We start from the raw sequence: 26,769 nt of genomic DNA, 5'->3' as shown, positions 1-26,769 counted from the left end.
TCTCTAGGTCAGGTGAAGATAGTTTTATCTCTTCTCTCTCCATCTCTAGGTCAGGTGAAGATAGTTCTATCTCTTCTCTCTCCATCTCTAGGTCAGGTGAAGATAGTGCTATCTCTCCTCTCTCCATCTCTAGGTCAGGTGAAGATAGTTCTATCTCTCTCTCTCTCCATCTCTAGGTCAGGTGAAGATAGTTCTATCTCTCCTCTCTCCATCTCTAGGTCAGGTGAAGATAGTTCTATCTCTCTCTCCTCCATCTCTAGGTCAGGTGAAGATAGTTCTATCTCTCTCTCTCTCCATCTCTAGGTCAGGTGAAGATAGTTCTATCTCTCCTCTCTCCATCTCTAGGTCAGGTGAAGATAGTTCTCTCCATCTCTCAGGTGAAGATAGTTCTCCATCTCTAGGTCAGGTGAAGATAGTTCTATCTCTTCTCTCTCCATCTCTAGGTCAGGTGAAGATAGTTCTCTTCTCTCTCCATCTCTAGGTCAGGTGAAGATAGTTATCTTCTCTCTCCATCTCTAGGTCAGGTGAAGATAGTTCTATCTCTTCTCTCTCCATCTCTAGGTCAGGTGAAGATAGTTCTATCTCTTCTCTCTCCATCTCTAGGCCAGGTGAAGATAGTTCTATCTCTTCCTCTCTCCATCTCTAGGTCAGGTGAAGATAGTTCTATCTCTTCTCTCTCCATCTCTAGGTCAGGTGAAGATAGTTCTATCTCTTCTCTCTCCATCTCTAGGTCAGGTGAAGATAGTTCTATCTCTACTCTCTCCATCTCTAGGTCAGGTGAAGATAGTTTTATCTCTTCTCTCTCCATCTCTAGGTCAGGTGAAGATAGTTCTATCTCTTCTCTCTCCATCTCTAGGTCAGGTGAAGATAGTTCTATCTCTCCTCTCTCCCATCTCTAGGTCAGGTGAAGATAGTTTTATCTCTTCTCCTCCATCTCTAGGTCAGGTGAAGATAGTTCTATCTCTCCTCTCTCCATCTCTAGGTCAGGTGAAGATAGTTCTATCTCTCCTCTCTCCATCTCTAGGTCAGGTGAAGATAGTTCTATCTCTCTCTCTCCATCTCTAGGTCAGGTGAAGATAGTTCTATCTCTAAGATAGTTCTCTCTCCATCTCTAGGTCAGGTGAAGATAGTTCTATCTCTTCTCTCTCCATCTCTAGGTCAGGTGAAGATAGTTATATCTCTACTCTCTCCATCTCTAGGCCAGGTGAAGATAGTTCTATCTCTTCTCTCTCCATCTCTAGGTCAGGTGAAGATAGTGCTATCTCTCCTCTCTCCATCTCTAGGCCAGGTGAAGATAGTTCTATCTCTTCTCTCTCCATCTCTAGGTCAGGTGAAGATAGTTCTATCTCTTCTCTCTCCATCTCTAGGCCAGGTGAAGATAGTTCTATCTCTTCTCTCTCCATCTCTAGGTCAGGTGAAGATAGTTCTATATCTACTCTCTCCATCTCTAGGTCAGGTGAAGATAGTTCTATCTCTTGAAGATAGTTCTATCTCTCCATCTCTAGGTCAGGTGAAGATAGTTCTATCTCTTCTCTCTCCATCTCTAGGTCAGGTGAAGATAGTTCTATCTCTTCTCTCTCCATCTCTAGGTCAGGTGAAGATAGTTTTATCTCTTCTCTCTCCATCTCTAGGTCAGGTGAAGATAGTTCTATCTCTCTCTCTCCATCTCTAGGTCAGGTGAAGATAGTTCTATCTCTCCTCTCTCCATCTCTAGGTCAGGTGAAGATAGTTCTATCTCTTCTCTCTCCATCTCTAGGTCAGGTGAAGATAGTTCTATCTCTACTCTCTCCATCTCTAGGCCAGGTGAAGATAGTTCTATCTCTTCTCTCTCCATCTCTAGGTCAGGTGAAGATAGTTCTATCTCTCCTCTCTCCATCTCTAGGCCAGGTGAAGATAGTTCTATCTCTTCTCTCTCCATCTCTAGGTCAGGTGAAGATAGTTCTATCTCTTCCTCTCTCCATCTCTAGGCCAGGTGAAGATAGTTCTATCTCTTCTCTCTCCATCTCTAGGTCAGGTGAAGATAGTTCTATCTCTTCTCTCTCCATCTCTAGGCCAGGTGAAGATAGTTCTATCTCTACTCTCTCCATCTCTAGGTCAGGTGAAGATAGTTTTATCTCTTCTCTCTCCATCTCTAGGTCAGGTGAAGATAGTTCTATCTCTTCTCTCTCCATCTCTAGGTCAGGTGAAGATAGTGCTATCTCTCCTCTCTCCATCTCTAGGTCAGGTGAAGATAGTTCTATCTCTTCTCCCTCCATCTCTAGGTCAGGTGAAGATAGTGCTATCTCTCCTCTCTCCATCTCTAGGTCAGGTGAAGATAGAACTACATCTCCTCCTCTCTCCATCTCTAGGCCAGGTGAAGATAGTTCTATCTCTTCTCTCTCCATCTCTAGGTCAGGTGAAGATAGTTCTATCTCTTCTCTCTCCATCTCTAGGTCAGGTGAAGATAGTTCTATCTCTTCTCTCTCCATCTCTAGGTCAGGTGAAGATAGTTCTATCTCTACTCTCTCCATCTCTAGGTCAGGTGAAGATAGTTTTATCTCTTCTCTCTCCATCTCTAGGTCAGGTGAAGATAGTTCTATCTCTTCTCTCTCCATCTCTAGGTCAGGTGAAGATAGTTCTATCTCTCCTCTCTCCATCTCTAGGTCAGGTGAAGATAGTTTTATCTCTTCTCTCTCCATCTCTAGGTCAGGTGAAGATAGTTCTATCTCTCTCTCTCTCTCCATCTCTAGGTCAGGTGAAGATAGTTCTATCTCTTCTCTCTCCATCTCTAGGTCAGGTGAAGATAGTTCTATCTCTCCTCTCTCCATCTCTAGGTCAGGTGAAGATAGTTCTATCTCTCCTCTCTCCATCTCTAGGTCAGGTGAAGATAGTTCTATCTCTTCTCTCTCCATCTCTAGGTCAAGTGAAGATAGTTATATCTCTTCTCTCTCCATCTCTAGGTCAGGCGAAGATAGTTCTATCTCTTCTCTCTCCATCTCTAGGTCAGGTGAAGATAGTTCTATCTCTCCTCTCTCCATCTCTAGGTCAGGTGAAGATAGTTCTATCTCTTAGTTCTCTCTCCATCTCCATCTCTAGGTCAGGTGAAGATAGTTCTATCTCTTCTCTCTCCATCTCTAGGTCAGGTGAAGATAGTTCTATCTCTTCTCTCTCCATCTCTAGGTCAGGTGAAGATAGTTCTATCTCTCTCTCTCTCTAGGTCAGGTGAAGATAGTTCATCTCTATCTCTAGGTCAGGTGAAGATAGTTCTATCTCTTCTCTCCCATCTCTAGGTCAGGTGAAGATAGTTCTATCTCTCCTCTCTCCATCTCTAGGTCAGGTGAAGATAGTTCTATCTCTTCTCTCTCCATCTCTAGGTCAGGTGAAGATAGTTCTATCTCTTCTCTCTCCATCTCTAGGTCAGGTGAAGATAGTTCTATCTCTTCTCTCTCCATCTCTAGGTCAGGTGAAGATAGTTCTATCTCTCCTCTCTCCATCTCTAGGTCAGGTGAAGATAGTTCTATCTCTCCTCTCTCCATCTCTAGGTCAGGTGAAGATAGTTCTATCTCTTCTCTCTCCATCTCTAGGTCAAGTGAAGATAGTTATATCTCTTCTCTCTCCATCTCTAGGTCAGGCGAAGATAGTTCTATCTCTTCTCTCTCCATCTCTAGGTCAGGTGAAGATAGTTCTATCTCTTCTCTCTCCATCTCTAGGTCAGGTGAAGATAGTTCTATCTCTTCTCTCTCCATCTCTAGGTCAGGTGAAGATAGTTCTATCTCTTCTCTCTCCATCTCTAGGTCAGGTGAAGATAGTTCTATCTCTTCTCTCTCCATCTCTAGGTCAGGTGAAGATAGTTCTATCTCTTCTCTCTCCATCTCTAGGTCAGGTGAAGATAGTGCTATCTCTCCTCTCTCCATCTCTAGGTCAGGTGAAGATAGTTTTATCTCTTCTCCCTCCATCTCTAGGTCAGGTGAAGATAGTGCTATCTCTCCTCTCTCCATCTCTAGGTCAGGTGAAGATAGTTCTATCTCTCCTCTCTCCATCTCTAGGTCAGGTGAAGATAGTTCTCTCTCCATCTCTTCAGGTGAAGATAGTTCTATCTCTCTCTCTCCATCTCTAGGTCAGGTGAAGATAGTTCTATCTCTTCTCTCTCCATCTCTAGGTCAGGTGAAGATAGTTCTATCTCTTCTCTCTCCATCTCTAGGTCAGGTGAAGATAGAACTATCTCTATCTCCTCTCTCTCCATCTCTAGGCCAGGTGAAGATAGTTCTATCTCTTCTCTCTCCATCTCTAGGTCAGGTGAAGATAGTTCTATCTCCTCTCTCTCCATCTCTAGGCCAGGTGAAGATAGTTCTATCTCTTCTCTCTCCATCTCTAGGTCAGGTGAAGATAGTTCTATCTCTTCTCTCTCCATCTCTAGGCCAGGTGAAGATAGTTCTATCTCTACTCTCTCCATCTCTAGGTCAGGTGAAGATAGTTCTATCTCTCTCTCTCCATCTCCATCTCTAGGTCAGGTGAAGATAGTTCTATCTCTGGTCTCTCTCCATCTCTAGGTCAGGTGAAGATAGTTATATCTCTTCTCTCCATCTCATCTCTAGGTCAGGTGAAGATAGTTCTATCTCTTCTCTCTCCATCTCTAGGCCAGGTGAAGATAGTTCTATCTCTTCTCTCTCCATCTCTAGGCCAGGTGAAGATAGTTCTATCTTTCCTCTCTCCATCTCTAGGTCAATTGAAGATAGTTCTATCTCTCCTCTCTCCATCTCTAGGTCAGGTGAAGATAGAACTACATCTCCTCCTCTCTCCATCTCTAGGCCAGGTGAAGATAGTTCTCTCTTCTCTCTCCATCTCTAGGTCAGGTGAAGATAGTTCTATCTCTCCATCTCTAGGTCAGGTGAAGATAGTTCTATCTCTCCTCTCTCCATCTCTAGGCCAGGTGAAGATAGTTCTATCTCTTCTCTCTCCATCTCTAGGTCAGGTGAAGATAGTTATATCTCTCCTCTCTCCATCTCTAGGCAGGTGAAGATAGTTCTATCTCTTCTCTCTCCATCTCTAGGTCAGGTGAAGATAGTTCTATCTCTTCTCTCTCCATCTCTAGGCCAGGTGAAGATAGTTCTATCTCTTCTCTCTCCATCTCTAGGTCAGGTGAAGATAGTTCTCTTCTCTCTCCATCTCTGAAGATCTCTCTCTCATCTCTAGGTCAGGTGAAGATAGTTCTCTCTCCATCTCTAGGTCAGGTGAAGATAGTTCTATCTCTCTCATCTCTAGGTCAGGTGAAGATAGTTCTATCTCTTCTCTCTCCATCTCTAGGTCAGGTGAAGATAGTTCTATCTCTCTTCTCTCCCATCTCTAGGTCAGGTGAAGATAGTTCTATCTCTTCTCTCTCCATCTCTAGGCCAGGTGAAGATAGTTCTATCTCTTCTCTCTCCATCTCTAGGCCAGGTGAAGATAGTTCTAGGTCAGGTGAAGATAGTTCTATCTCTTCTCTCTCCATCTCTAGGCCAGGTGAAGATAGTTCTATCTCTCCTCTCTCCATCTCTAGGCCAGGTGAAGATAGTTCTATCTCTCCTCTCTCCATCTCTAGGTCAGGTGAAGATAGTTCTATCTCTCCTCTCTCCATCTCTAGGTCAGGTGAAGATAGTTCTATCTCTTCTCTCTCCATCTCTAGGTCAGGTGAAGATAGAACTATCTCTTCTCTCTCCATCTCTAGGTCAGGTGAAGATAGTTCTATCTCTGTATAAGAACCTTGGATCCTTCCTGACCACTAACAACTCCTCGTTGAGGTTGGAGGCGGGGTTTGTGATTGGCGGTGGCAGGAGCTTGGCGGTGAATTCTCACGTGATCTCGGCTTCTGTCAACAAAGGTTCCAACCGAGTATTCCTCTCTGAACCGGTCGTCTTCACTCTGCGACACCTACAGGTACGTGTGTGTGTGTATGTGTGTGTGTGTGTTTTTGTGTGTGTGTGTGTGTGTGTTCAACCCTGTATGTTCATTTGTCTCCAGGTGGAGAACCACTTCAGCCCCAACTGTTCGTTCTGGAACTCCACGGGGTCGGGGGGTCAGCATCGGGGTCGTCAGGGGTCGTTGGTCGTCCCAGGGTTGTAAACGGATACACACCAACAACACACACACCACATGCGCCTGTAACCATCTGTCAACCTACGCTGTCCTGATGACCTACCACCAACCTGCTGTAACTAGCGCACACACACACACACACACACACACACACACACACACACACACACACACACACACACACACACACATACACACATACACACACAAACACATACACAAACACATACACACACATACACACACACAAACATACACACATACACACACATACACACATACACACACAAAGACATACACAAACATACACATACACACACACAAACACATACACACACATACACACACACAAACATACACACATATACAAACTCACTCTAATATCACATTTTGATGGTCAAAGAAATGGTTAAATGTTAAAAACTCTATCCTTCTTCCCTCCCTCCCCCTCCCTCCGCCCTCCACCTCCTCTCCCCCTCCCTCCCTCCCTCCCTCTCCCCTCCTCTCTCCAGTCTGTAGATGGTATACAGGAGGTTCTGGTCTACGTAGTGTCCTGGGTAGGTATATCCGTAGCCCTGGTGTGCCTTGCAGCCTGCAGTACCTTACTGTGCTGCCAGGGGGCGCCACAGTCGGACCACAGCACCATACACAGGAATCTGTGGGGCAACCTCTTCATCACCGAACTCATCTTCCTCATTGGGGTGGATAAGACACAGTACAGCGTGAGTAAAATCACACACACACATACAAACACACACACATCTTCATATGTACATATTCTTATCCATTCCTTTACACTTGTGTGTATTAGATAGTCATTGTGAATTTGTTGATATATTACTGCACTGTCGGAACTAGAAGCACAAGCATTTCGCTACACTTGCATTAACATCTGCTAACCATGTGTATGTGACCAATCAAATTTGATTTGATGTGACATAGTTTTGTCACAACTTATGAGTGAACAAGACTCAGTACAGAGCTTTTAGAGATGGCCGCCTCGCTTCGCGTTCCTAGGAAACTATGCAGTTTTTTGTTTTTTTACGTGTTATTTCTTACATTAGTACCCCAGGTCATCTTAGGTTGCATTACATACAGTCGAGAAGAACTACTGAATATAAGATCAGCGTCAACTCACCATCAGTACGACCAAGAATATGTTTTTCGCGACGCGGATCCTGTGTTCTGCATTTCAAACAGGACAACGGAATTGATTCCATGCAGCGACCCAAGGAAACGACTCCGAAAAAGAGGGAAACGAGGCGGTCTTCTGGTCAGACTCCGGAGACGGGCACATCGTGCACCACTCCCTAGCATTCTTCTTGCCAATGTCCAGTCTCTTGACAACAAGGTTGATGAAATCCGAGCAAGGGTAGCATTCCAGAGGGACATCAGAGACTGTAACGTTCTCTGCTTCACGGAAACATGGCTCACTGGAGAGACGCTATCGGAGGCGGTGCAGCCAGCGGGTTTCTCCACGCATCGCGCCGACAGAAATAAACATCTTTCTGGTAAGAAGAGGGGCGGGGGCGTATGCCTCATGACTAACGAGACATGGTGTGATGAAAGAAACATACAGGAACTCAAATCCTTCTGTTCACCTGATTTAGAATTCCTCACAATCAAATGTAGACCGCATTATCTACCAAGAGAATTCTCTTCGATTATAATCACAGCCGTATATATCCCCCCCAAGCAGACACATCGATGGCTCTGAACAAACTTTATTTGACTCTTTGCAAACTGGAATCCATTTATCCGGAGGCTGCATTCATTGTAGCTGGGGATTTTAACAAGGCTAATCTGAAAACAAGACTCCCTAAATTTTATCAGCATATCGATTGCGCAACCAGGGGTGGAAAACCTTGGATCATTGTTACTCTAACTTCCGCGATGCATATAAGCCCCTGCCCCGCCCCCCTTTCGGAAAAGCTGACCACGACTCCATTTTGTTGATCCCTGCCTACAGACAGAAACTAAAACAAGAGGCTCCCACGCTGAGGTCTGTCCAACGCTGGTCCGACCAAGCTGACTCCACACTCCAAGACTGCTTCCATCACGTGGACTGGGATATGTTCCGTATTGCGTCAGACAACAACATTGACGAATACGCTGATTCGGTGTGCGAGTTCATTAGAACGTGCGTTGAAGATGTTGTTCCCATAGCAACGATTAAAACATTCCCAAACCAGAAACCGTGGATTGATGGCAGCATTCGCGTGAAACTGAAAGCGCGAACCACTGCTTTTAATCAGGGCAAGGTGACTGGTAACATGACCGAATACAAACAGTGCAGCTATTCCCTCCGCAAGGCTATCAAACAAGCTAAGCGTCAGTACAGAGACAAAGTAGAATCTCAATTCAACGGCTCAGACACAAGAGGCATGTGGCAGGGTCTACAGTCAATCACGGACTACAAGAAGAAATCCAGCCCAGTCACGGACCAGGATGTCTTGCTCCCAGGCAGACTAAATAACTTTTTTGCCCGCTTTGAGGACAATACAGTGCCACTGACACGGCCTGCAACGAAAACATGCGGACTCTCCTTCACTGCAGCCGAGGTGAGTAAGACATTTAAACGTGTTAACCCTCGCAAGGCTGCAGGCCCAGACGGCATCCCCAGCCGCGCCCTCAGAGCATGCGCAGACCAGCTGGCCGGTGTGTTTACGGACATATTCAATCAATCCCTATACCAGTCTGCTGTTCCCACATGCTTCAAGAGGGCCACCATTGTTCCTGTTCCCAAGAAAGCTAAGGTAACTGAGCTAAACGACTACCGCCCCGTAGCACTCACTTCCGTCATCATGAAGTGCATTGAGAGACTAGTCAAGGACCATATCACCTCCACCCTACCTGACACCCTAGACCCACTCCAATTTGCTTACCGCCCAAATAGGTCCACAGACGATGCAATCTCAACCGCACTGCACACTGCCCTAACCCATCTGGGAGACCCTGGGTCTCGACCCCGCCCTGTGCAACTGGGTACTGGACTACCTGACGGGCCGCCCCCAGGTGGTGAGGATAGGCAACAACATCTCCTCCCCGCTGATCCTCAACACTGGGGCCCAACAAGGGTGCGTTCTGAGCCCTCTCCTGTACTCCCTGTTCACCCACGACTGCGTGGCCACGCACGCCTCCAACTCAATCATCAAGTTTGTGGACGACACAACAGTGGTAGGCTTGATTACCAACAACGACGAGACGGCCTACAGGGAGGAGGTGAGGGCCCTCGGAGTGTGGTGTCAGGAAAATAACCTCACACTCAACGTCAACAAAACTAAGGAGATGATTGTGGACTTCAGGAAACAGCAGAGGGAACACCCCCCTATCCACATCGATGGAACAGTAGTGGAGAGGGTAGCAAGTTTTAAGTTCCTCGGCATACACATCACAGACAAACTGAATTGGTCCACTCACACAGACAGCATCGTGAAGAAGGCGCAGCAGCGCCTCTTCAACCTCAGGAGGCTGAAGAAATTTGGCTTGTCACCAAAAGCACTCACAAACTTCTATAGATGCACAATCGAGAGCATCCTGGCGGGCTGTATCACCGCCTGGTACGGCAACTGCTCCGCCCTCAACCGTAAAGCTCTCCAGAGGGTAGTGAGGTCTGCACAACGCATCACCGGGGGCAAACTACCTGCCCTCCAGGACACCTACACCACCCGATGTTACAGGAAGGCCATAAAGATCATCAAGGACATCAACCACCCGAGCCACTGCCTGTTCACCCCGCTATCATCCAGAAGGCGAGGTCAGTACAGGTGCATCAAAGCTGGGACCGAGAGACTGAAAAAAAGCTTCTATCTCAAGGCCATCAGACTGTTAAACAGCCACCACTAACATTGAGTGGCTGCTGCCAACACACTGACACTGACACTGACTCAACTCCAGCCACTTTAATAATGGAAATTGATGGGAAATTATGTAAATATATCACTAGCCACTTTAAACAATGCTACCTTATACAATGTTACTTACCCTACATTATTCATCTCATATGTATACGTATATACTGTACTCTATATCATCGACTGCATCCTTATGTAATACATGTATCACTAGCCACTTTAACTATGCCACTTTGTTTACATACTCATCTCATATGTATATACTGTACTCGATACCATCTACTGTATCTTGCCTATGCTGCTCTGTACCATCACTCATTCATATATCCTTATGTACATATTCTTTATCCCCTTACACTGTGTATAAGACAGTAGTTTTGGAATTGTTAGTTAGATTACTTGTTGGTTATTACTGCATTGTCGGAACTAGAAGCACAAGCATTTCGCTACACTCGCATTAACTGCTAACCATGTGTATGTGACAAATACATTTTGATTTGATTGATTTGATTTGATTATGAGAGGACAAGACTCAGTACAGAGCTTTTAGTTTTTATGATTGAAGAAGACTCAGTACAGAGCTTTTAGTTCTTATGAGAGGACAAGACCCAGTACAGAGCTTTTAGTTCTTGTGAGAGAACAAGACTCAGTTCAGAGCTTTTAGTTCTTATGAGAGGACAAGACTCAGTACAGAGCTTTTAGTTCTTATGAGTGAACAAGACTCAGTTCAGAGCTTTTAGTTCTTATTAGAGGACAAGACTCAGTTCAGAGCTTTTAGTTCTTATGAGAGGACAAGACTCAGTACAGAGCTTTTAGTTCTTATTAGAGGACAAGACTCAGTGCAGAGCTTTTAGTTCTTATGAGAGGACAAGACTCAGGACAGAGCTTTTAGTTCTTATGAGAGGACAAGACTCAGTGCAGAGCTTTTAGTTCTTATGAGAGGACAAGACTCAGGACAGAGCTTTTAGTTCTTATGAGTGAACAAGACTCAGTTCAGAGCTTTTAGTTCTTATTAGAGGACAAGACTCAGTGCAGAGCTTTTAGTTCTTTTGAGAGGACAAGACTCAGGACAGAGCTTTTAGTTCTTATGAGTGAACAAGACTCAGTTTAGAGCTTTTAGTTCTTATTAGAGGACAAGACTCAGTACAGAGCTTTTAGTTCTTATTAGAGAACAAGACTCAGTTCAGAGCTTTTAGTTCTTGTTGATCCAGTCAGTAACTGACATGTTCCTCAGTGTTTCTTCATGAGTCGTTACTTCAGCAGTAGGGAGGGATTTCTGTCATGCCAATAAAATATTTTGAATTTAATTGAAATCCCTCTCCACCACCCTCTCCACCTCTCCCTCTATCTCCCTCTATCCTCCCTCTCTCCTCCTTCCCCCCCCCTCCTCCCTCTCCTTTCCCCCTCCCCTCTCCTCCCCTCTCCTCCTCCCTCCTCCCCCCCCCCTCTCCTCCCCCTCGCCTCCCCCTCTCCTCCCCCTCTCCTCCTCTCCTCCCCCCCCCCCTCTCCTCCCCTCTCCTCCCCCTCCCCTCTCCTCCTCCTCTCCTCCCCCTCCCCCTCTCCTCCCCCTCTCCTCCCCCTCCCCTCTCCTCCCCCCTCCTCCCCCTCTCCTTCCCCTCTCCTCCCTCTCTCCTCCCCTCTCTAGGTAGCGTGTCCAGTCTTTGCAGGTCTGCTCCATTTCTCCCTGCTCTCTGTGTTCTGTTGGTTATGCCTGGAGGCAGTGGAACTCTACTTACTGCAGGGGGAGCTCTTTGAAGGACGGTCCTCTAGGAGGAAGTACTTCTATCTCTGCGGCTACTTCCTGCCAGGGGTGGTCGTGGCCGTCTCCGCCGCCATCGACTACAGGGGCTACGGCACCCGGACCGTGTAAGTGGCAGAGAGTGTGTGTGGTGGCAGAGAGTGTGTGTGGTGGGGGGGAGGATGTGTGTGGTGGCAGAGAGTGTGTGTGGTGGGGGGGATGTGTGTGGTGGGGGGAGGATGTGTGTGGTGGCAGAGAGTGTGTGTGGTGGGGGGATGTGTGTGGTGGGGGGAGGATGTGTGTGGTGGGGGGTGTGTGTGGCAGAGAGTGTGTGGTGGGGGGGAGGATGTGTGTGGTGGCAGAGAGTGTGTGTGGTGGGGGGAGGATGTGTGTGGTGGCAGAGAGTGTGTGTGGTGGGGGGAGGATGTGTGTGGTGGCAGAGAGTGTGTGTGGTGGGGGAGGATGTGTGTGGTGGCAGAGAGTGTGTGTGGTGGGGGGAGGATGTGTGTGGTGGGGGGGAGGATGTGTGTGGTGGGGGGAGGATGTGTGTGGTGGGGGGGGGGATGTGTGTGGTGGCAGAGAGTGTGTGTGGTGGGGGGGATGTGTGTGGTGGGGGGGAGGATGTGTGTGTGAGTATTGATTTGAAATCTCTGCTGTATTGTGCGTGTATGTCAAAACTTATACTGACTATGCTGTATTGTGTGTGTGTGTGTGTGTGTGTGTGTGTGTGTGTGTGTGTGTGTGTGTGTGTGTGTGTGTGTGTGTGTGTGTGTGTGTGTGTGTGTGTAGGTGTTGGCTGCAGATGGACAACTACTTCATCTGGAGTTTCCTGGGTCCTGTATCTGTCATTATAATGGTGAGACAAACACACACACTCTCACATGTGAGCACACACATACACATGAGTTTGACCTCTCACCTCTGACCTCTGACCCTGTGACCCCCCAGCTGAACCTGGTTGTCTTGGTGATGACTCTTCACAAGATGGTGCACAACTCCTCCGCCCTCAAACCCGACTCCAGTCGTCACGACAACCTCAGGTGAGCCCCGCCCCCTGGCACATATGTGACAGGCATGATTGGTTGTTTGTTTTGGGCAGGGAGGGACACAGAGGCTCATGGGAAGGGGTAGAAACAGGAAGAAGTAACAGAGGACTCAAATAGTGAAAAGTAGAACATGTGAGTCAAAATAACATGACATAACATCTTCTCCTTCTGCTTCCTCCCTAACCCCCACCTCCCGCTCTCTCTCTCCCCCCTAACCCCCACCTCCCTCTCTCTCTCCCCCCTAACCCCTCCCTCTCTCTCTCCTCCCTAACCTCCACCCCTCTCTCTCTCCTCCCTAACCCCCACCTCCCTCTCTCTCTCCCCCTAACCCCACCTCCCTCTATCTCTCCCCCTAACCCCCACCTCCCTCTATCTCTCCTCCCTAACCCCCACCTCCCTCTATCTCTCCTCCCTACCCCCCACCTCCCTCTCTCTCTCCCCCTAACCCCCACCTCCCTCTCTCTCTCCCCCCCTAACCCCCACCTCCCTCTCTCTCTCCCCTAACCCCTACCTCCCTCTCTCTCTTCCCCTAACCCCCACCTCCCTCTCTCTCTCTCCTCCCTAACCCCCCACCTCACTCTCCTCCCTAACCCCACCTCCCTTTCTGTCTCTCCTCCCTAACCCCCCCACCTCACTCTCCTCCCTAACCCCCCTCCTCTCTCTCTCTCCTCCCTAACCCCCACCTCCCTCTCTCTCTTCCCCTAACCCCCACCTCCCTCTCTCTCTCTCCTCCCTAACCCCCCACCTCACTCTCCTCCCTAACCCCCACCTCCCTCTCTCTCTCTCCCCCTAACCCCACCTCCCTCTCTCTCTCCTCCCTAACCCCCACCTCCCTCTCTCTCTCTCTCCCTAACCCCCACCTCTCTCTCTCCCCCCTAACCCCCACCTCCTCTCTCTCCTCCCCCACCTCCCTAACCCCACCTCCACCTCCTCTCTCTCTCCTCCCTAACCCCCACCTCCCTCTCTCTCTCTCCCTAACCTCCACCTCCCTCTCTCTCTCTCCCTAACCCCCACCTCCCTCTCTCTCTCCTCTCTAACCTCCACCCCCTCTCTCCTCCCTAACCCCCACCTCCCTTTCTCTCTCCTCCCTAACCCCCACCTCCCTCTCTCTCTCTCTCTCTCTCTCTCTCTCTCTCTCTCTCCTCCCTAACCCCACCTCCCTCTCTCTCTCTCCTCCCTAACCCCCCACCTCCCTCTCTCTCTCCTCCCTAACCCCCACCTCCCTCTCTCTCTCTCTCCCTAACCCCCACCTCCCTCTCTCTCTCCTCCCTTTCTCTCTCCTCCCTAACCCCCACCTCCTTCTCCTCCATGCCTCTAAACCTCTCCCCATCTCCCTCTCCTCTCTTCCTCCCCCTCCCTCTCCTCTCTTCCTCCCTCCTCTCTCCCTCTCTACAGAGCGTGGACTGTGGGTTCGCTCACCCTCCTCTTCCTCCTGGTGGTGACCTGGTCTCTGGGGCTCGTCTTCCTCTCATCTCCCTCTCTCCTCCTCTCCTACCTCTTCTCCTCCCTTAACACGGCCCAGGCTCTGCTCATCACAATACTGTTCTGTACACTCACTAGGAAGGTAGGTGGGGTCTCAATACTGTTCTGTACACTCACTAGGAAGGTAGGTGGGGTCTCAATACTGTTCTGTACACTCACTAGGAAGGTAGGTGGGGTCTCAATACTGTTCTGTACACTCACTAGGAAGGTAGTTGGGGCCTCAATACTGTTCTGTACACTCACTAGGAAGGTAGGTGGGGTCTCAAAACTGTTCTGTACACTCACTAGGAAGGTAGGTGGGGTCTCAATACTGTTCTGTACACTCACTAGGAAGGTAGGTGGGTTCTCAATACTGTTCTGTACACTCACTAGGAAGGTAGGTGGGGTCTCAATACTGTTCTGTACACTCACTAGGAAGGTAGGTGGGTTCTCAATACTGTTCTGTACACTCACTAGGAAGGTAGGTGGGGTCTCAATACTGTTCTGTACACTCACTAGGAAGGTAGGTGGGGTCTCAATACTGTTCTGTACACTCACTAGGAAGGTAGGTGGGGTCTCAGTACTGTCTCTCACCAGGAAGAGGTGGGGTCTCAGTACTGTCTCTCACCAGGAAGAGGTGGGGTCTCAGTACTGTCTCTCACCAGGAAGAGGTGGGGTCTCAGTACTGGGCTCACCAGGAAGAGGTGGGGTCTCAGTACTGTCTCTCACCAGGAAGAGGTGGGGTCTCAGTACTGTCCCTCACCAGGAAGAGGTGGGGTCTCAGTACTGTCTCTCACCAGGAAGAGGTGGGGTCTCAGTACTGTCTCTCACCAGGAAGAGGTGGGGTCTCAGTACTGTCTCTCACCAGGAAGAGGTGGGGTCTCAGTACTGTCTCTCACCAGGAAGAGGTGGGGTCTCAGTACTGTCCCTCACCAGGAAGAGGTGGGGTCTCAGTACTGTCTCTCACCAGGAAGAGGTGGGGTCTCAGTACTGTCTCTCACCAGGAAGAGGTGGGGTCTCAGTACTGTCTCTCACCAGGAAGAGGTGGGGTCTCAGTACTGTCTCTCACCAGGAAGAGGTGGGGTCTCAGTACTGGGCTCACCAGGAAGAGGTGGGGTCTCAGTACTGTCTCTCACCAGGAAGAGGTGGGGTCTCAGTACTGTCCCTCACCAGGAAGAGGTGGGGTCTCAGTACTGGGCTCACCAGGAAGAGGTGGGGTCTCAGTACTGTCTCTCACCAGGAAGAGGTGGGGTCTCAGTACTGTCCCTCACCAGGAAGAGGTGGGGTCTCAGTACTGTCTCTCACCAGGAAGAGGTGGGGTCTCAGTACTGGGCTCACCAGGAAGAGGTGGGGTCTCAGTACTGTCTCTCACCAGGAAGAGGTGGGGTCTCAGTACTGTCCCTCACCAGGAAGAGGTGGGGTCTCAGTACTGTCTCTCACCAGGAAGCGGTGGGGTCTCAGTACTGTCTCTCACCAGGAAGAGGTGGGGTCTCAGTACTGTCTCTCACCAGGAAGAGGTGAGGCTGATCATGTATTGTATTATATTTGCTATGTGTTTCAGTATATACGGTGTGTTCATGTTTGTCCAGGGCCATAAGGACTATGGGAAGTGTGTGCGTCACTCCCAGTGCTGTGACTGTTCCTCCACCACCAGTTCACCTGGCTCTGTGAAGGGCGCCACCCTACGGGCCAACAACCGCTACTGCAGTACCAACCAGGCACGCAGGGCTACTGCTAACAGACAGGTACACACACACACACACACAACAGCACGCAGGGCTACTGCTAACAGACAGGTACACACACACACACACACACACACACACACACAACAGCACGCAGGGCTACTGCTAACAGACAGGTACACACACACACACACACACAACAGCACGCAGGGCTACTGCTAACAGACAGGTACACACACACACACATGCAAGACACACACAAAGGCATGCAGAACTCCCGCTAACAGAAAGGTACACAAACACACAGTGACTTCCTGATGAAAGCTATGAGTGTGTTGTAAACCAAGTGTGTGTGCGCGTGTGTGTGCGTGTGCGTGTGTGTGTGTTGCAGAGTCGCATTAGGAGGATGTGGAACGATACAGTGCGCAGACAGACTGAGTCTTCCTTCATAGCTGCTGATGTCAACACCACACCTACACTCAACAGAGGTCAGTCCTCTCCTCCTTCTCATCCTCCTCTCCTAGCCCTCTCCTCCTTCTCATCCTCCTCTCCTAGCCCTCTCCTCCTTCTCATCCTCCTCTCCTCTAGTCCTCTCCTCCTTCTCATCCTCCTCTCCTAGCCCTCTCCTCCTTCTCATCCTCCTCTCCTAGCCCTCTCCTCCTTCTCATCCTCCTCTCCTAGCCCTCTCCTCCTTCTCATCCTCCTCTCCTCTAGTCCTCTCCTCCAGTCCTCTCCTCCTTCTCATCCTCCTCTCCTCTAGTCCTCTCCTCCAGTCCTCTCCTCCTTCTATCTTCTCTCCTCCTCATCCTCTTTTCCTCTGGTTTTCCTCTTTCTTCCCTTATTTTGTGTTCTCTTCTTTTAGCATCTTTCCTTAACTCTCCTCCCCCCTGTCTCTCCCTCTCTCCCTCTCTCTCCCTCTCTCTCTCTCTCTCTCTCTCTCTCTCCCCTCTCTCTCCTCCTCTCTCTCCCTCTCTCTCCCTCTCTCCCTCTCTCCCCCTCTCTCCCCCTCTCTCCCTCTCTCCCCTCCCCCTCTCTCCCTCTCTCCCCTCTCTCTCCCCTCTCTCCCCTCTCTCCTCCCTCTCTCTCTCTCCCTCTCTCCCCTCTCTCTCCCTCTCTCCCTCTCTCCCTCTCTCTCCCCTCTCTCCCCTCTCTCTCCCTCTCCCCTCTCTCCCTCTCTCCCTCTCTCCCTCTCTCCCTCTCCCTCTCTCCCTCTCTCCCCTCTCCCTCTCTCTCTCTCTCCCCTCTCCCCCCCTCTCTCCCCTCTCTCCTCTCTCCCCCTCTCCCCTCTCCCCTCTCTCCCTCTCTCCCCCTCTCTCCCTCTCTCCCCCTCTCCCTCTCTCCCCCTCTCTCCCCCCTCTCTCCCTCCCCCCTCCTCCCCTCTCTCCCCCTCTCTCTCCCCCCCTCTCTCTCTCTCTCTCCCTCTCCCCCTCGCCCTCTCTCTCCCTCTCTCCCCTCTCTCTCCCTCTCTCCCCCTCTCTCCCTCTCCCCCCTCTCTCTCTCCCCCTCTCTCTCTCTCCCTCTCTCTAGCTGGCCTGGGTAACCATTTCCTGACTAACCCAGTGTTACAGACTCACCCTAGAGTCTCTCCTTATGACAGCCTACTGGCTCAGGGCTACAGCCAGCCCTCCCCTGGCCTCTTCACCTCTACTGGTACATCTATCTATCTGTATATCTATCTGTATATCTATCTCTCTATCTGTATATCTATCTGTATATCTTTCGATCTCTCTATCTATCTATCCATCTCTCTGTGTCTGTCTGTCTGCCTGTCTGTTTGTCTGTCTCTCTGACGGTCTCTCTCTCTCTGTCTCTCTCTCTCTTTGTCTCTCTCTCTATCTATCTCACTACCTGTCTTGTCTCTCTCTATCTCACTACCTGTCTGTCTCTCTCTCTATCTCACTACCTGTCTGTCTCTCTCTATCTCACTACCTGTCTGTCTCTCTCTCTACCTCACTACCTGTCTGTCTCTCTCTCTATCTCACTACCTGTCTCTCTCTCTATCTCACTACCTGTCTGTCTCTCTATCTCACTACCTGTCTGTCTCTCTCTCTATCTCACTACCTGTCTGTCTCTCTTTCTCACTACCTGTCTCTCTCTCTATCTCACTACTTGTCTGTCTCTCTCTCTATCTCACTACCTGTCTGTCTCTCTCTCTATCTCACTACCTGTCTGTCTCTCTCTCTATCTCACTACCTGTCTGTCTCTCTCTCTATCTCACTACCTGTCTGTCTCTCTCTCTATCTCACTACCTGTCTGTCTCTCTCTCTCTATCTCACTACCTGTCTGTCTCTCTCTATCTCACTACCTGTCTGTCTCTCTTTCTCACTACCTGTCTCTCTCTCTATCTCACTACTTGTCTGTCTCTCTCTCTATCTCACTACCTGTCTGTCTCTCTCTCCCATCTCCTCTCTTTCTCTGCCTTGTTCTTATTTTCAGTTCAGTCTGCATGTTATTAAAAAGTCAGTCTGTTATTTGTCAGTCTGTCTCTGACTGTCAATCTTTCCTTTCCTGTCCTGACCTGTCCTTTCCTGTCCTGTCCTTTCCTGTCCTGTCCTTTCCTGTCCTGATCGGTCCTGTCCTGTCCTGTCCTGACCGGTCCTGTCCTGATCGGTCCTGTCCTGTCCTGACCGGTCCTGTCCTGTCCTGACCTACAGGGACCTTCAGAGACATACAGAGTACGCCCTCCTCCTTTACCTCCTGTTGTACTAGTCTGTTGTATTTACACATGTAATATATAGAGTGGGGCAAAAAATAATTTTGTCAGCCACCAATTGTGCAAGTTCTCCCACTTAAAAAGATGAGAGAGGCCTGTAATTTTCATCATAGGTACACTTCAACTATGACAGACAAAATGAGAAAAAAAATCCAGCAAATCACATTGTAGGATTTTTTATGAATTTATTTGCAAATTATAATGGAAAATAAGTATTTGGTCAATAACAAAAGTTTATCTCAATACTCAATACTTTGTTATATACCCTTTGTTGGCAATGACAGAGGTCAAACGTTTTCTGTACGTCTTCACAAGGTTTTCACACACTGTTGCTGGTATTTTGGCCCATTCCTCCATGCAGATCTCCTCTGGAGCAGTGATGTTTTGGGGCTGTTGCTGGGCAACACGGACTTTCAACTCCCTCCAAAGATTTTCTATGGGGTTGAGATCTGGAGACTGGCTAGGCAACTCCAGGACCTTGAAATGCTTCTTACGAAGCCACTCCTTCATTGCCCGGGCGGTGTGTTTGGGATCATTGTCATGCTGAAAGACCCAGCCACGTTTCATCTTCAATGCCCTTGCTGATGGAAGGAGGTTTTCACTCAAAATCTCACGATACATGGCCCCATTCATTATTTCCTTTACACGGATCAGTTGTCCTGGTCCCTTTGCAGAAAACCAGCCCCAAAGCATGATGTTTCCACCCCCATGCTTCACAGTAGGTATGGTGTTCTTTGGATGCAACTCAGCATTATTTGTCCTCCAAACACGACGAGTTGAGTTTTTTCCAAAAAGTTATATTTTGGTTTCATCTGACCATATGACATTCTCCCAATCTTCTTCTGGATCATCCAAATGCTCTCGAGCCAACTTCAGATGGGCCTGGACATGTACTGGCTTAAGCAGGGGGACATGTCTGGCACTACAGGATTTGAGTCCCTGGCGGCGTAGTGTGATACTGATGGTAGGCTTTGTTACTTTGGTCCCAGCTCTCTACAGGTCATTCACTAGGTCCCCCCATGTGTTTCTGGGATTTTTGCTCACCGTTCTTGTGATAAATTTGACCCCACGGGGTGAGATCTTGCGTGGAGCACCAGATCTAGGGAGATTATCAGTGGTCTTGTATGTCTTCCATTTCCTAATAATTGCTCCCACAGTTGATTTCTTCAAACCAAGCTGCTTACCTATTGCAGATTCAGTCTCTCCAGCCTGGTGCAGGTCTACAATTTTGTTTCTGGTGTCCTTTGACAGCTCTTTGGTCTTGGCCATAGTGGGGTTTGGAGTGTGACTGTTTGAGGTTGTGGACAGGTGTCTTTTATACTGATAACAAGTTCAAACAGGTGCCATTAATACAGGTAACGAGTGGAGGACAGAGGAACCTCTTAAAGAAGAAGTTACAGGTCTGTGAGAGTCAGAAATCTTGCTTGTTTGTTATTGACCAAATACTTATTTTCCAACATAATTTGCAAATAAATTCATTAAAAATCCTACAATGTGATTTTCTGGATTTTGTTTTCTCATTTTGTCTGCCATAGTTGAAGTGTACCTATGATGAAAATTACAGGCCTCTCATATTTTTAAGTGGGAGAACTTAAACAATTGGTGGCTGACTAAATACTTTTTTGCCCCACTGTATATGTGTTGGTTGTATCAGTCTGTTGTATTTACAGATATAATATATATATATGTGTTGGTTGATCAGTTGGCAGTTAACTTTATACATTAAAAAAAGAGGTAAAAAAATATGATCAGCCTAAATATATGGACTCTGGAATTGTCAATACGTGTACTTCTGTCTCTCTCCACCAGAGGGCAGTTGTCTAACTGTATACTTCTCTCTCTGCCATGTCTCCCCCCCCTCCTCCACTCCCCCTCCTATTACCCCCCCTCCTCCTCCCCCCCCCGGCCACCAGAAGGTGACGTCCTGTCCCAGAGCCAGGAGATGGAGAGTGTTTGTCTGAACGGAGGCTACAGCACCAACAGCTTCACCCTGCAGGGTCTGGGTGGGGGTGGTGGGGGGCCTCGGTCCGGGGTGGTTGGCAGCACAGACCTCCTCAGGGAGGGAGGAGGGGGGGGGGAGGACGCCTCCCCCGCCCCCCTCACCCCCCACGCCGCCGTGGGTCTGGGGGTGGAGCCTCACGGAGGCGGAATGCGGAGGAACCTATCGGACGCGACGGTCCTGGAGAACATGATCATCTCAGAGCTGGTTCAGAGCAACTTGAGGCCGGCTGCAGCCGCGGAGCGCTACGGCAGCCTGGCACGCCCCCTGGACCGACTGACACGCCCACAGCCCTCCGCCCACGAGAGTTGGACGGTAGCTCGGGTGTCGACGCACACACATGACCAAGATCCGACACACGCGCACACGCACCAGGACGGCTGGACACACACACCTCGTCCTCTGCAGGACGTGCCGACACACACACCTCGTCCTCTGCAGGACTTGCCGACACACACACCTCGTCCTCTGCAGGACGTGCCGACACACACACCTCGTCCTCTGCAGGACTTGCCGACACACACACCTCGTCCTCTGCAGGACGTGCCGACACACACACCTCGTCCTCTGCAGGACTTGCCGACACACACACCTCGTCCTCTGCAGGACTTGCCGACACGCACACGCCAGGAGGAGAGCAACAGGAGCCAGCTGCAGCTGGGGGGCGGGACCCTCTCCCGTAGACTCCTCCTCCAGGACAGACAGACACGCCCCCAGGAGGCGTCGCTGCAGATGCAGACCGCACGCCCGCATTCCACGTTGTCGCGGCAACAGCAGCAGGGCGGAGGGGGAACGCTGTCCCGTCACCGCAGCGGGGGTGTTGAGCTGGGTGGTGCGGGGGGTTCGGAGAGGGACCGTTACCGGGATAGGCCGCTTCCTCCTCCCCCTCCTCCTCCGCCTCTGGAGACAGAACCCCTGTATAAAGCCCTGGAGGATCCCCTTCTCTATGACCCCAGGGATGGAGGGGTGGAGGGGTGGAAGGAAAGAGGGGTGGAGAGAAGAGTGGAGGGTTGGAAGGAGAGAGGGATGGAGAGAGGGGTGGAGGGGTGGAAAGAGAGAGGGGTGGAGGGGTGGAAGGAGAGAGGGGTGGAGGGGTGGAAGGAGAGAGGGGTGGAGGGGTGGAAGGAGAGAGGGAAAGAGGATTCTCTTCTCTATGACCAGAGAAACGGAGGGATGGAGGGGTGGAAGGAGAGAGGGATGGAGAGAGAGAAGGAGGAGCAGTTCCTAAATGACCAGAGAGATGGAGGGATGGAGGGGTGGAACAGAGGGAAGGAGAGGAGATTGGAGGAAGGGAGCACTCAGTCCGTCCGTTACCTTAGCGACCCGGATGACCCTGACAGCTATGACCCCGTGACCCCTGACCTTGATCCTGACTCCTCCCCCATCTACACCCAGGATTCTAACCCCTCCCCCGTCTTCACCCACAACCGAAACGCACCCCCAAATATTTACACCCCAAATTCACCACCAAGTATATACACCCGAAACGACCCCCTCCCAAATGTCTACACCCGAAATTCTCCCCCGAACATCTACACTCGAAGCGACTCTCCCCAGCTCTACACCCGAAACTCACCCCCTCCACCACGATTCTACAGCCGTGAATCTCCGCCCCTACTCCTGTCGTCCTATCCTGACAGCAGCCCCGAAGGTCAACCAGAGGTTAGCCCCACCCCTCGACCCCACCGACCCCCTCTGGAAGTCCCCTACAGCCTGGGACGACCCCCTCTGGGCCCCAGGCCTAATCACATGCAGACTTTCTACCAGCCCCCAGCCCTCACACCCCTCACGGCTAATGGGGAGTTGGTTTACACAGAGCCCGCCAGCGAGGACGATGAGGGACAGATGCAACGGGTGACGAGTCTGTGACTAGGGCGGTGGTGATCTGGAGGAGGAAGAGGAGGAGGAGGAGGAGGAAGAAGAAGAAGACAGTTGTTGCAGTCATGATATTAATTATCATAATCATTGATAAAGACCATTATAATGGTGATGGATTTTGCTGGCTATTGTTAAATTGATGATGATGGTGATGATAATGATGATGATAGTGATTATGGTGATGATGATGATGGTAATGATGATGATGATGGTGATAATTGTGATGGTGGTAATGATGATAGTGATTATGATGATGATGGTAATGATGATGATGATGGTGATAATTGTGATGGTGATGGTGATGATGGTAATGATGATAGTGATTATGATGATGATGGTAATGATGATGATGATGGTGATGATGATGATGGTGATGATGGTAATGATGATAGTGATTATGATGATGATCACCTCATGATACCTACACCCGAAATGATGATGAAGGCTCCTCCCTGTCTCTTATCTCTTGGTCATCACAAGCTGGTCTCCCTCTCATGTTCTGCTTAAATACGTGATCCATTTTCACATCATCTCTGTATCTTTTCTCTCCCCATCCGTCTCTATTCCCCCTGTGTATCTTTTCTCTCCCCATCCGTCTCTATTCCCCCTGTGTATCTTTTCTCTCCCCATCCGTCTCTATTCCCCCTGTGTATCTTTTCTCTCCCCATCCGTCTATATTCCCCCTGTGTGTCTTTTCTCTCCCCATCCGTCTCTATTCCCCCTGTGTATCTTTTCTCTCCCCATCCGTCTCTATTCCCCCTGTGTATCTTTTCTCTCCCCATCCGTCTCTATTCCCCCTGTGTATCTTTTCTCTCCCCATCCGTCTCTAATCCCCCTGTGTGTCTTTTCTCTCATTGGTGTTAAATCATTTGGAACCAGTTGTTTAACCATTACCTACGGTCGCAAAATTAACTTTCCCCAAATTTATACGATTTTCAGAAATCCCGTTTGGAAGATTTCTGGAATCCTGATGGAATAGACCTGCCTTAGCAGGGAATCCTGATGGAATAGACCTGCCTTAGCAGGGAATCCTGATGGAATAGGCCTGCCTTAGCAGGGAATCCTGATGGAATAGGCCTGCCTTAGCAGGGAATCCTGATGGAATAGACCTGCCTTAGCGGGGAATCCTGATGGAATAGGCCTGCCTTAGCAGGGAATCCTGATGGAATAGGCCTGCCTTAGCGGGGAATCCTGATGGAATAGGCCTGCCTTAGCAGGGAATCCTGATGGAATAGGCCTGCCTTAGCGGGGAATCCTGATGGAATAGGCCTGCCTTAGCAGGGAATCCTGATGGAATAGACCTGCCTTAGCGGGGAATCCTGATGGAATAGGCCTGCCTTAGCAGGGAATCCTGATGGAATAGGCCTGCCTTAGCAGGGAATCCTGATGGAATAGGCCTGCCTTAGCAGGGAATCCTGATGGAATAGGCCTGCCTTAGCAGGGAATCCTGAATTCTCCAACTGGGTTTTTCTGTAAAACTTTGGGAAAGTTACATGAATTTTGCAACCGTAATCCATCGACAGAGTTTTTATAATTGTTTGGTTGGTTGATTGATCGATTGGTTGATTGATCCATTGGTTGATTGATCGATTGGTTGATTGATTGATCGATTGATTGGTTGATTGGTTGGTTGATTGATCGATTGGTTGGTTGGTTGGTAGATTGATCGATTGGTTGGTTGATTGATCGATTGGTTGATTGATTGATCGATTGGTTGGTTGATTGAGCGATTGGTTGGTTGGTTGATTGATCGATTGGTTGGTTGATTGATCGATTGCTTGGTTGGTTGGTTGATTGATTGATTGGTTGGTTGGTTGATCGTTGGTTGGTTGATTGATTGATCGATTGGTTGGTTGGTTGGTTGATTGATTGATCGATTGGTTGGTTGATTGATCGATTGGTTGGTTGATCGATTGGTTGGTTGGTTGATTGATTGGTTGGTTGATCGATTGGTTGGTTGATTGATTGATTGGTTGGTTGGTTGGTTGGTTGGTTGGTTGATTGGTTGGTTGATTGATCGATTGGTTGGTTGGTTGATTGATCGATTGGTTGGTTGATTGATCGATTGGTTGTTTGATTGATTGATTGGTTGGTTGATCGATTGGTTGATTGGTTGGTTGATTGATTGACTAGTTGTTGCTTAACCTCAATAGGGACTGCATCTCAAATGGTACCCTATCTAGTGCACTACATTAGACCAGAGCCCTATTCCCTATATAGTGCACTACTTTAGACCAGGGGCCTATTCCCTATATAGTGCACTACATTAGACTAGAGCCCTATTACCTATATAGTGCACTACTTTAGACCAGGGCCCTATTCCCTATATAGTGCACCTCTTTAGACCAGGGCCCTATTCCCTATATAGTGCACTACTTTGGCACAGAGCCCTATTCCCTACATAGTGTACTACTTTGGCACAGAGCCCTATTCCCTATATAGTGCACTACTTTAGACCAGAACCCTAATCCCTATATAGTGCACTACTTTAGACCAGAGCACTACATAGTAAATAGGGTGCCATTTGGGACACTACATGTCAGAGGAGAACTTATGTTGCCAAAAATGTTTTCAAAGAAATGTGCATGAATTTATATAGCCTTTAAGAGACTATTAGAAGAGTTTGGAAGGTGTGTGTGTGTGTCTGTGTGTGTGTGGGGGGGGGGGGGGGTGTCTGTGTGTTTGTAGGTGTGAGTGTGAATGAGTGTTTGTAGGTGTGTGTAGGTGTGTGTTTGTGTGTGTGACGACCACAGCCCTTGTACAAATTAACAGTTGTAGATTTTTCCTCAAACAAAGAGCTGGGAACATAACGCACCCCGTCTTTGCCCTTCCCCTTCCCAGTGCGCCAACCAATCTCGTCTCTCCTAGAGATCTGGAACGTTCCCAGACTCCGCCCCCAGGCCCCTCCCCTCTACAGACTGTCGGGTGACGGAACACGTTGTTGCCTTCCTTCTACGTCGTCACGGCAACAGAACAATGAGCTCGGAACTCTATAGAATGGAGGTGATTCTAACCCGGAACTCTCCTACTGTAAACAACACCTACATAATGAGGACGCTCGTCCATTGTACATAGATCCACCTGTGCTCTGACTTGTCTTGTATTGCTACTGAAGTTAACCCCAGTTAAACTGTGTAACCAAACCTTTGCCGGTGTACCTTCCTGTTGTACGTGTCTTTCTTCTACTCTCATTGCTGTCGTCTCTTCCTACCAGCACCGCTTCTGCTGATGGCTTCTGAACTGGGGAGACTTTTCACATGTGATGACTGTGATCTGTGGTTGTTTCATCTAGTTTAATGCCCTGACTGTAAGTCTCTCTGGATAAGAGTCTGCTAAATGACCAAAATGTACATGTTTAATGTTGTCTGTCTGTCTGTCTGTCTGTCTGTCTGTCTGTCTGTCTGTCTGTCTGTCTGTCTGTCTGTCTGTCTGTCTGTCTGTCTGTCTGTCTGTCTGTCTGTGTCTGTCTGTCTCTGTCTGTCTGTCTGTCTGTCTGTCTGTCTGTCTGTCTGTCTGTCTGTCTGTCTGTCTGTCTGTCTGTCTGACTGACTGGTATAGAATGTGGTGTTACTCTGAAAGAACCAAACACGACACACCAGTTAAAAAGTCAACATAGGATTTCATAGTTAGTGGTTATCCTAGTTACAGACTGTACAGTAGACTCACACACACACACACACACACACACACACACACACACACACACACACACACACACAGTATAACACACGCAACACATTACAATGAAGTGGATTTTTACACGATTGAAATTAAACATTCACATTCATTTCAGTTACATTCACTGGTTTCATGTACAATCTTATTAACATCGCTATAGTTACATCTTATTAACATCGCTATAGTTACATCTTATTAACATCGCTATAGTTACATCTTATTAACATCGCTATAGTTACATCTTATTAACATCGCTATAGTTACATCTTATTAACATCGCTATAGTTACATCTTATTAACATCGCTATAGTTACATCTTATTAACATCGCTATAGTTACATCTTATTAACATCGCTATAGTTACATCTTATTAAATATCATTCCAATGTCTGAATAGTATAACTTGTAAAATAAAACCACAGGAGGCTGTTGACCAAAATGTCACGGCTCATAATGTCAGGAGTGGAAGGGCTGTAAAACAGAAGGAAACCATGTGTTTGATACCAGTCACTTCACCACATTCCTCCCATCACTATGAGCCCTTCCTCCCCAATTAATAAGGTGCCCCCAGTCGCATGTGGTGTGGTACAAAATACTACATGTACCGTGTTAGTGGTGATATATAAATACTACATGTACCGTGGCTGTGTAATTGGTGAATCATTT

General features: G+C 48.8%; 1 protein-coding gene across 1 annotated transcript in view; it reads left to right on the top strand.

Annotated features, from left to right (window-relative positions):
- The window catches only part of LOC115127768 (adhesion G protein-coupled receptor L1-like), a 91,936-nt gene extending 65,794 nt beyond the window's left edge, over positions 1-26,142 (top strand). Inside the window, 15 exon segments of the mRNA XM_065000662.1 lie at positions 5,684-5,892; positions 5,977-6,051; positions 6,053-6,166; positions 6,564-6,773; positions 11,551-11,771; positions 12,433-12,499; positions 12,592-12,683; positions 14,085-14,253; positions 15,740-15,895; positions 16,227-16,323; positions 17,363-17,485; positions 18,490-18,510; positions 20,462-21,556; positions 21,668-22,533; positions 25,267-26,142. Coding sequence (XP_064856734.1) covers positions 5,684-5,892; positions 5,977-6,051; positions 6,053-6,166; positions 6,564-6,773; positions 11,551-11,771; positions 12,433-12,499; positions 12,592-12,683; positions 14,085-14,253; positions 15,740-15,895; positions 16,227-16,323; positions 17,363-17,485; positions 18,490-18,510; positions 20,462-21,556; positions 21,668-22,416 — 3,398 coding nt within the window. The 3' untranslated portion in view covers positions 22,417-22,533; positions 25,267-26,142.
- Positions 26,143-26,769: the final 627 nt, after the last annotated feature.

This window comes from Oncorhynchus nerka, linkage group LG15, assembly GCF_034236695.1.
Source record: "Oncorhynchus nerka isolate Pitt River linkage group LG15, Oner_Uvic_2.0, whole genome shotgun sequence".
Classification (NCBI taxonomy): domain Eukaryota; kingdom Metazoa; phylum Chordata; class Actinopteri; order Salmoniformes; family Salmonidae; genus Oncorhynchus; species Oncorhynchus nerka.
This window is presented reverse-complemented; position numbering and strand designations above follow the sequence as displayed.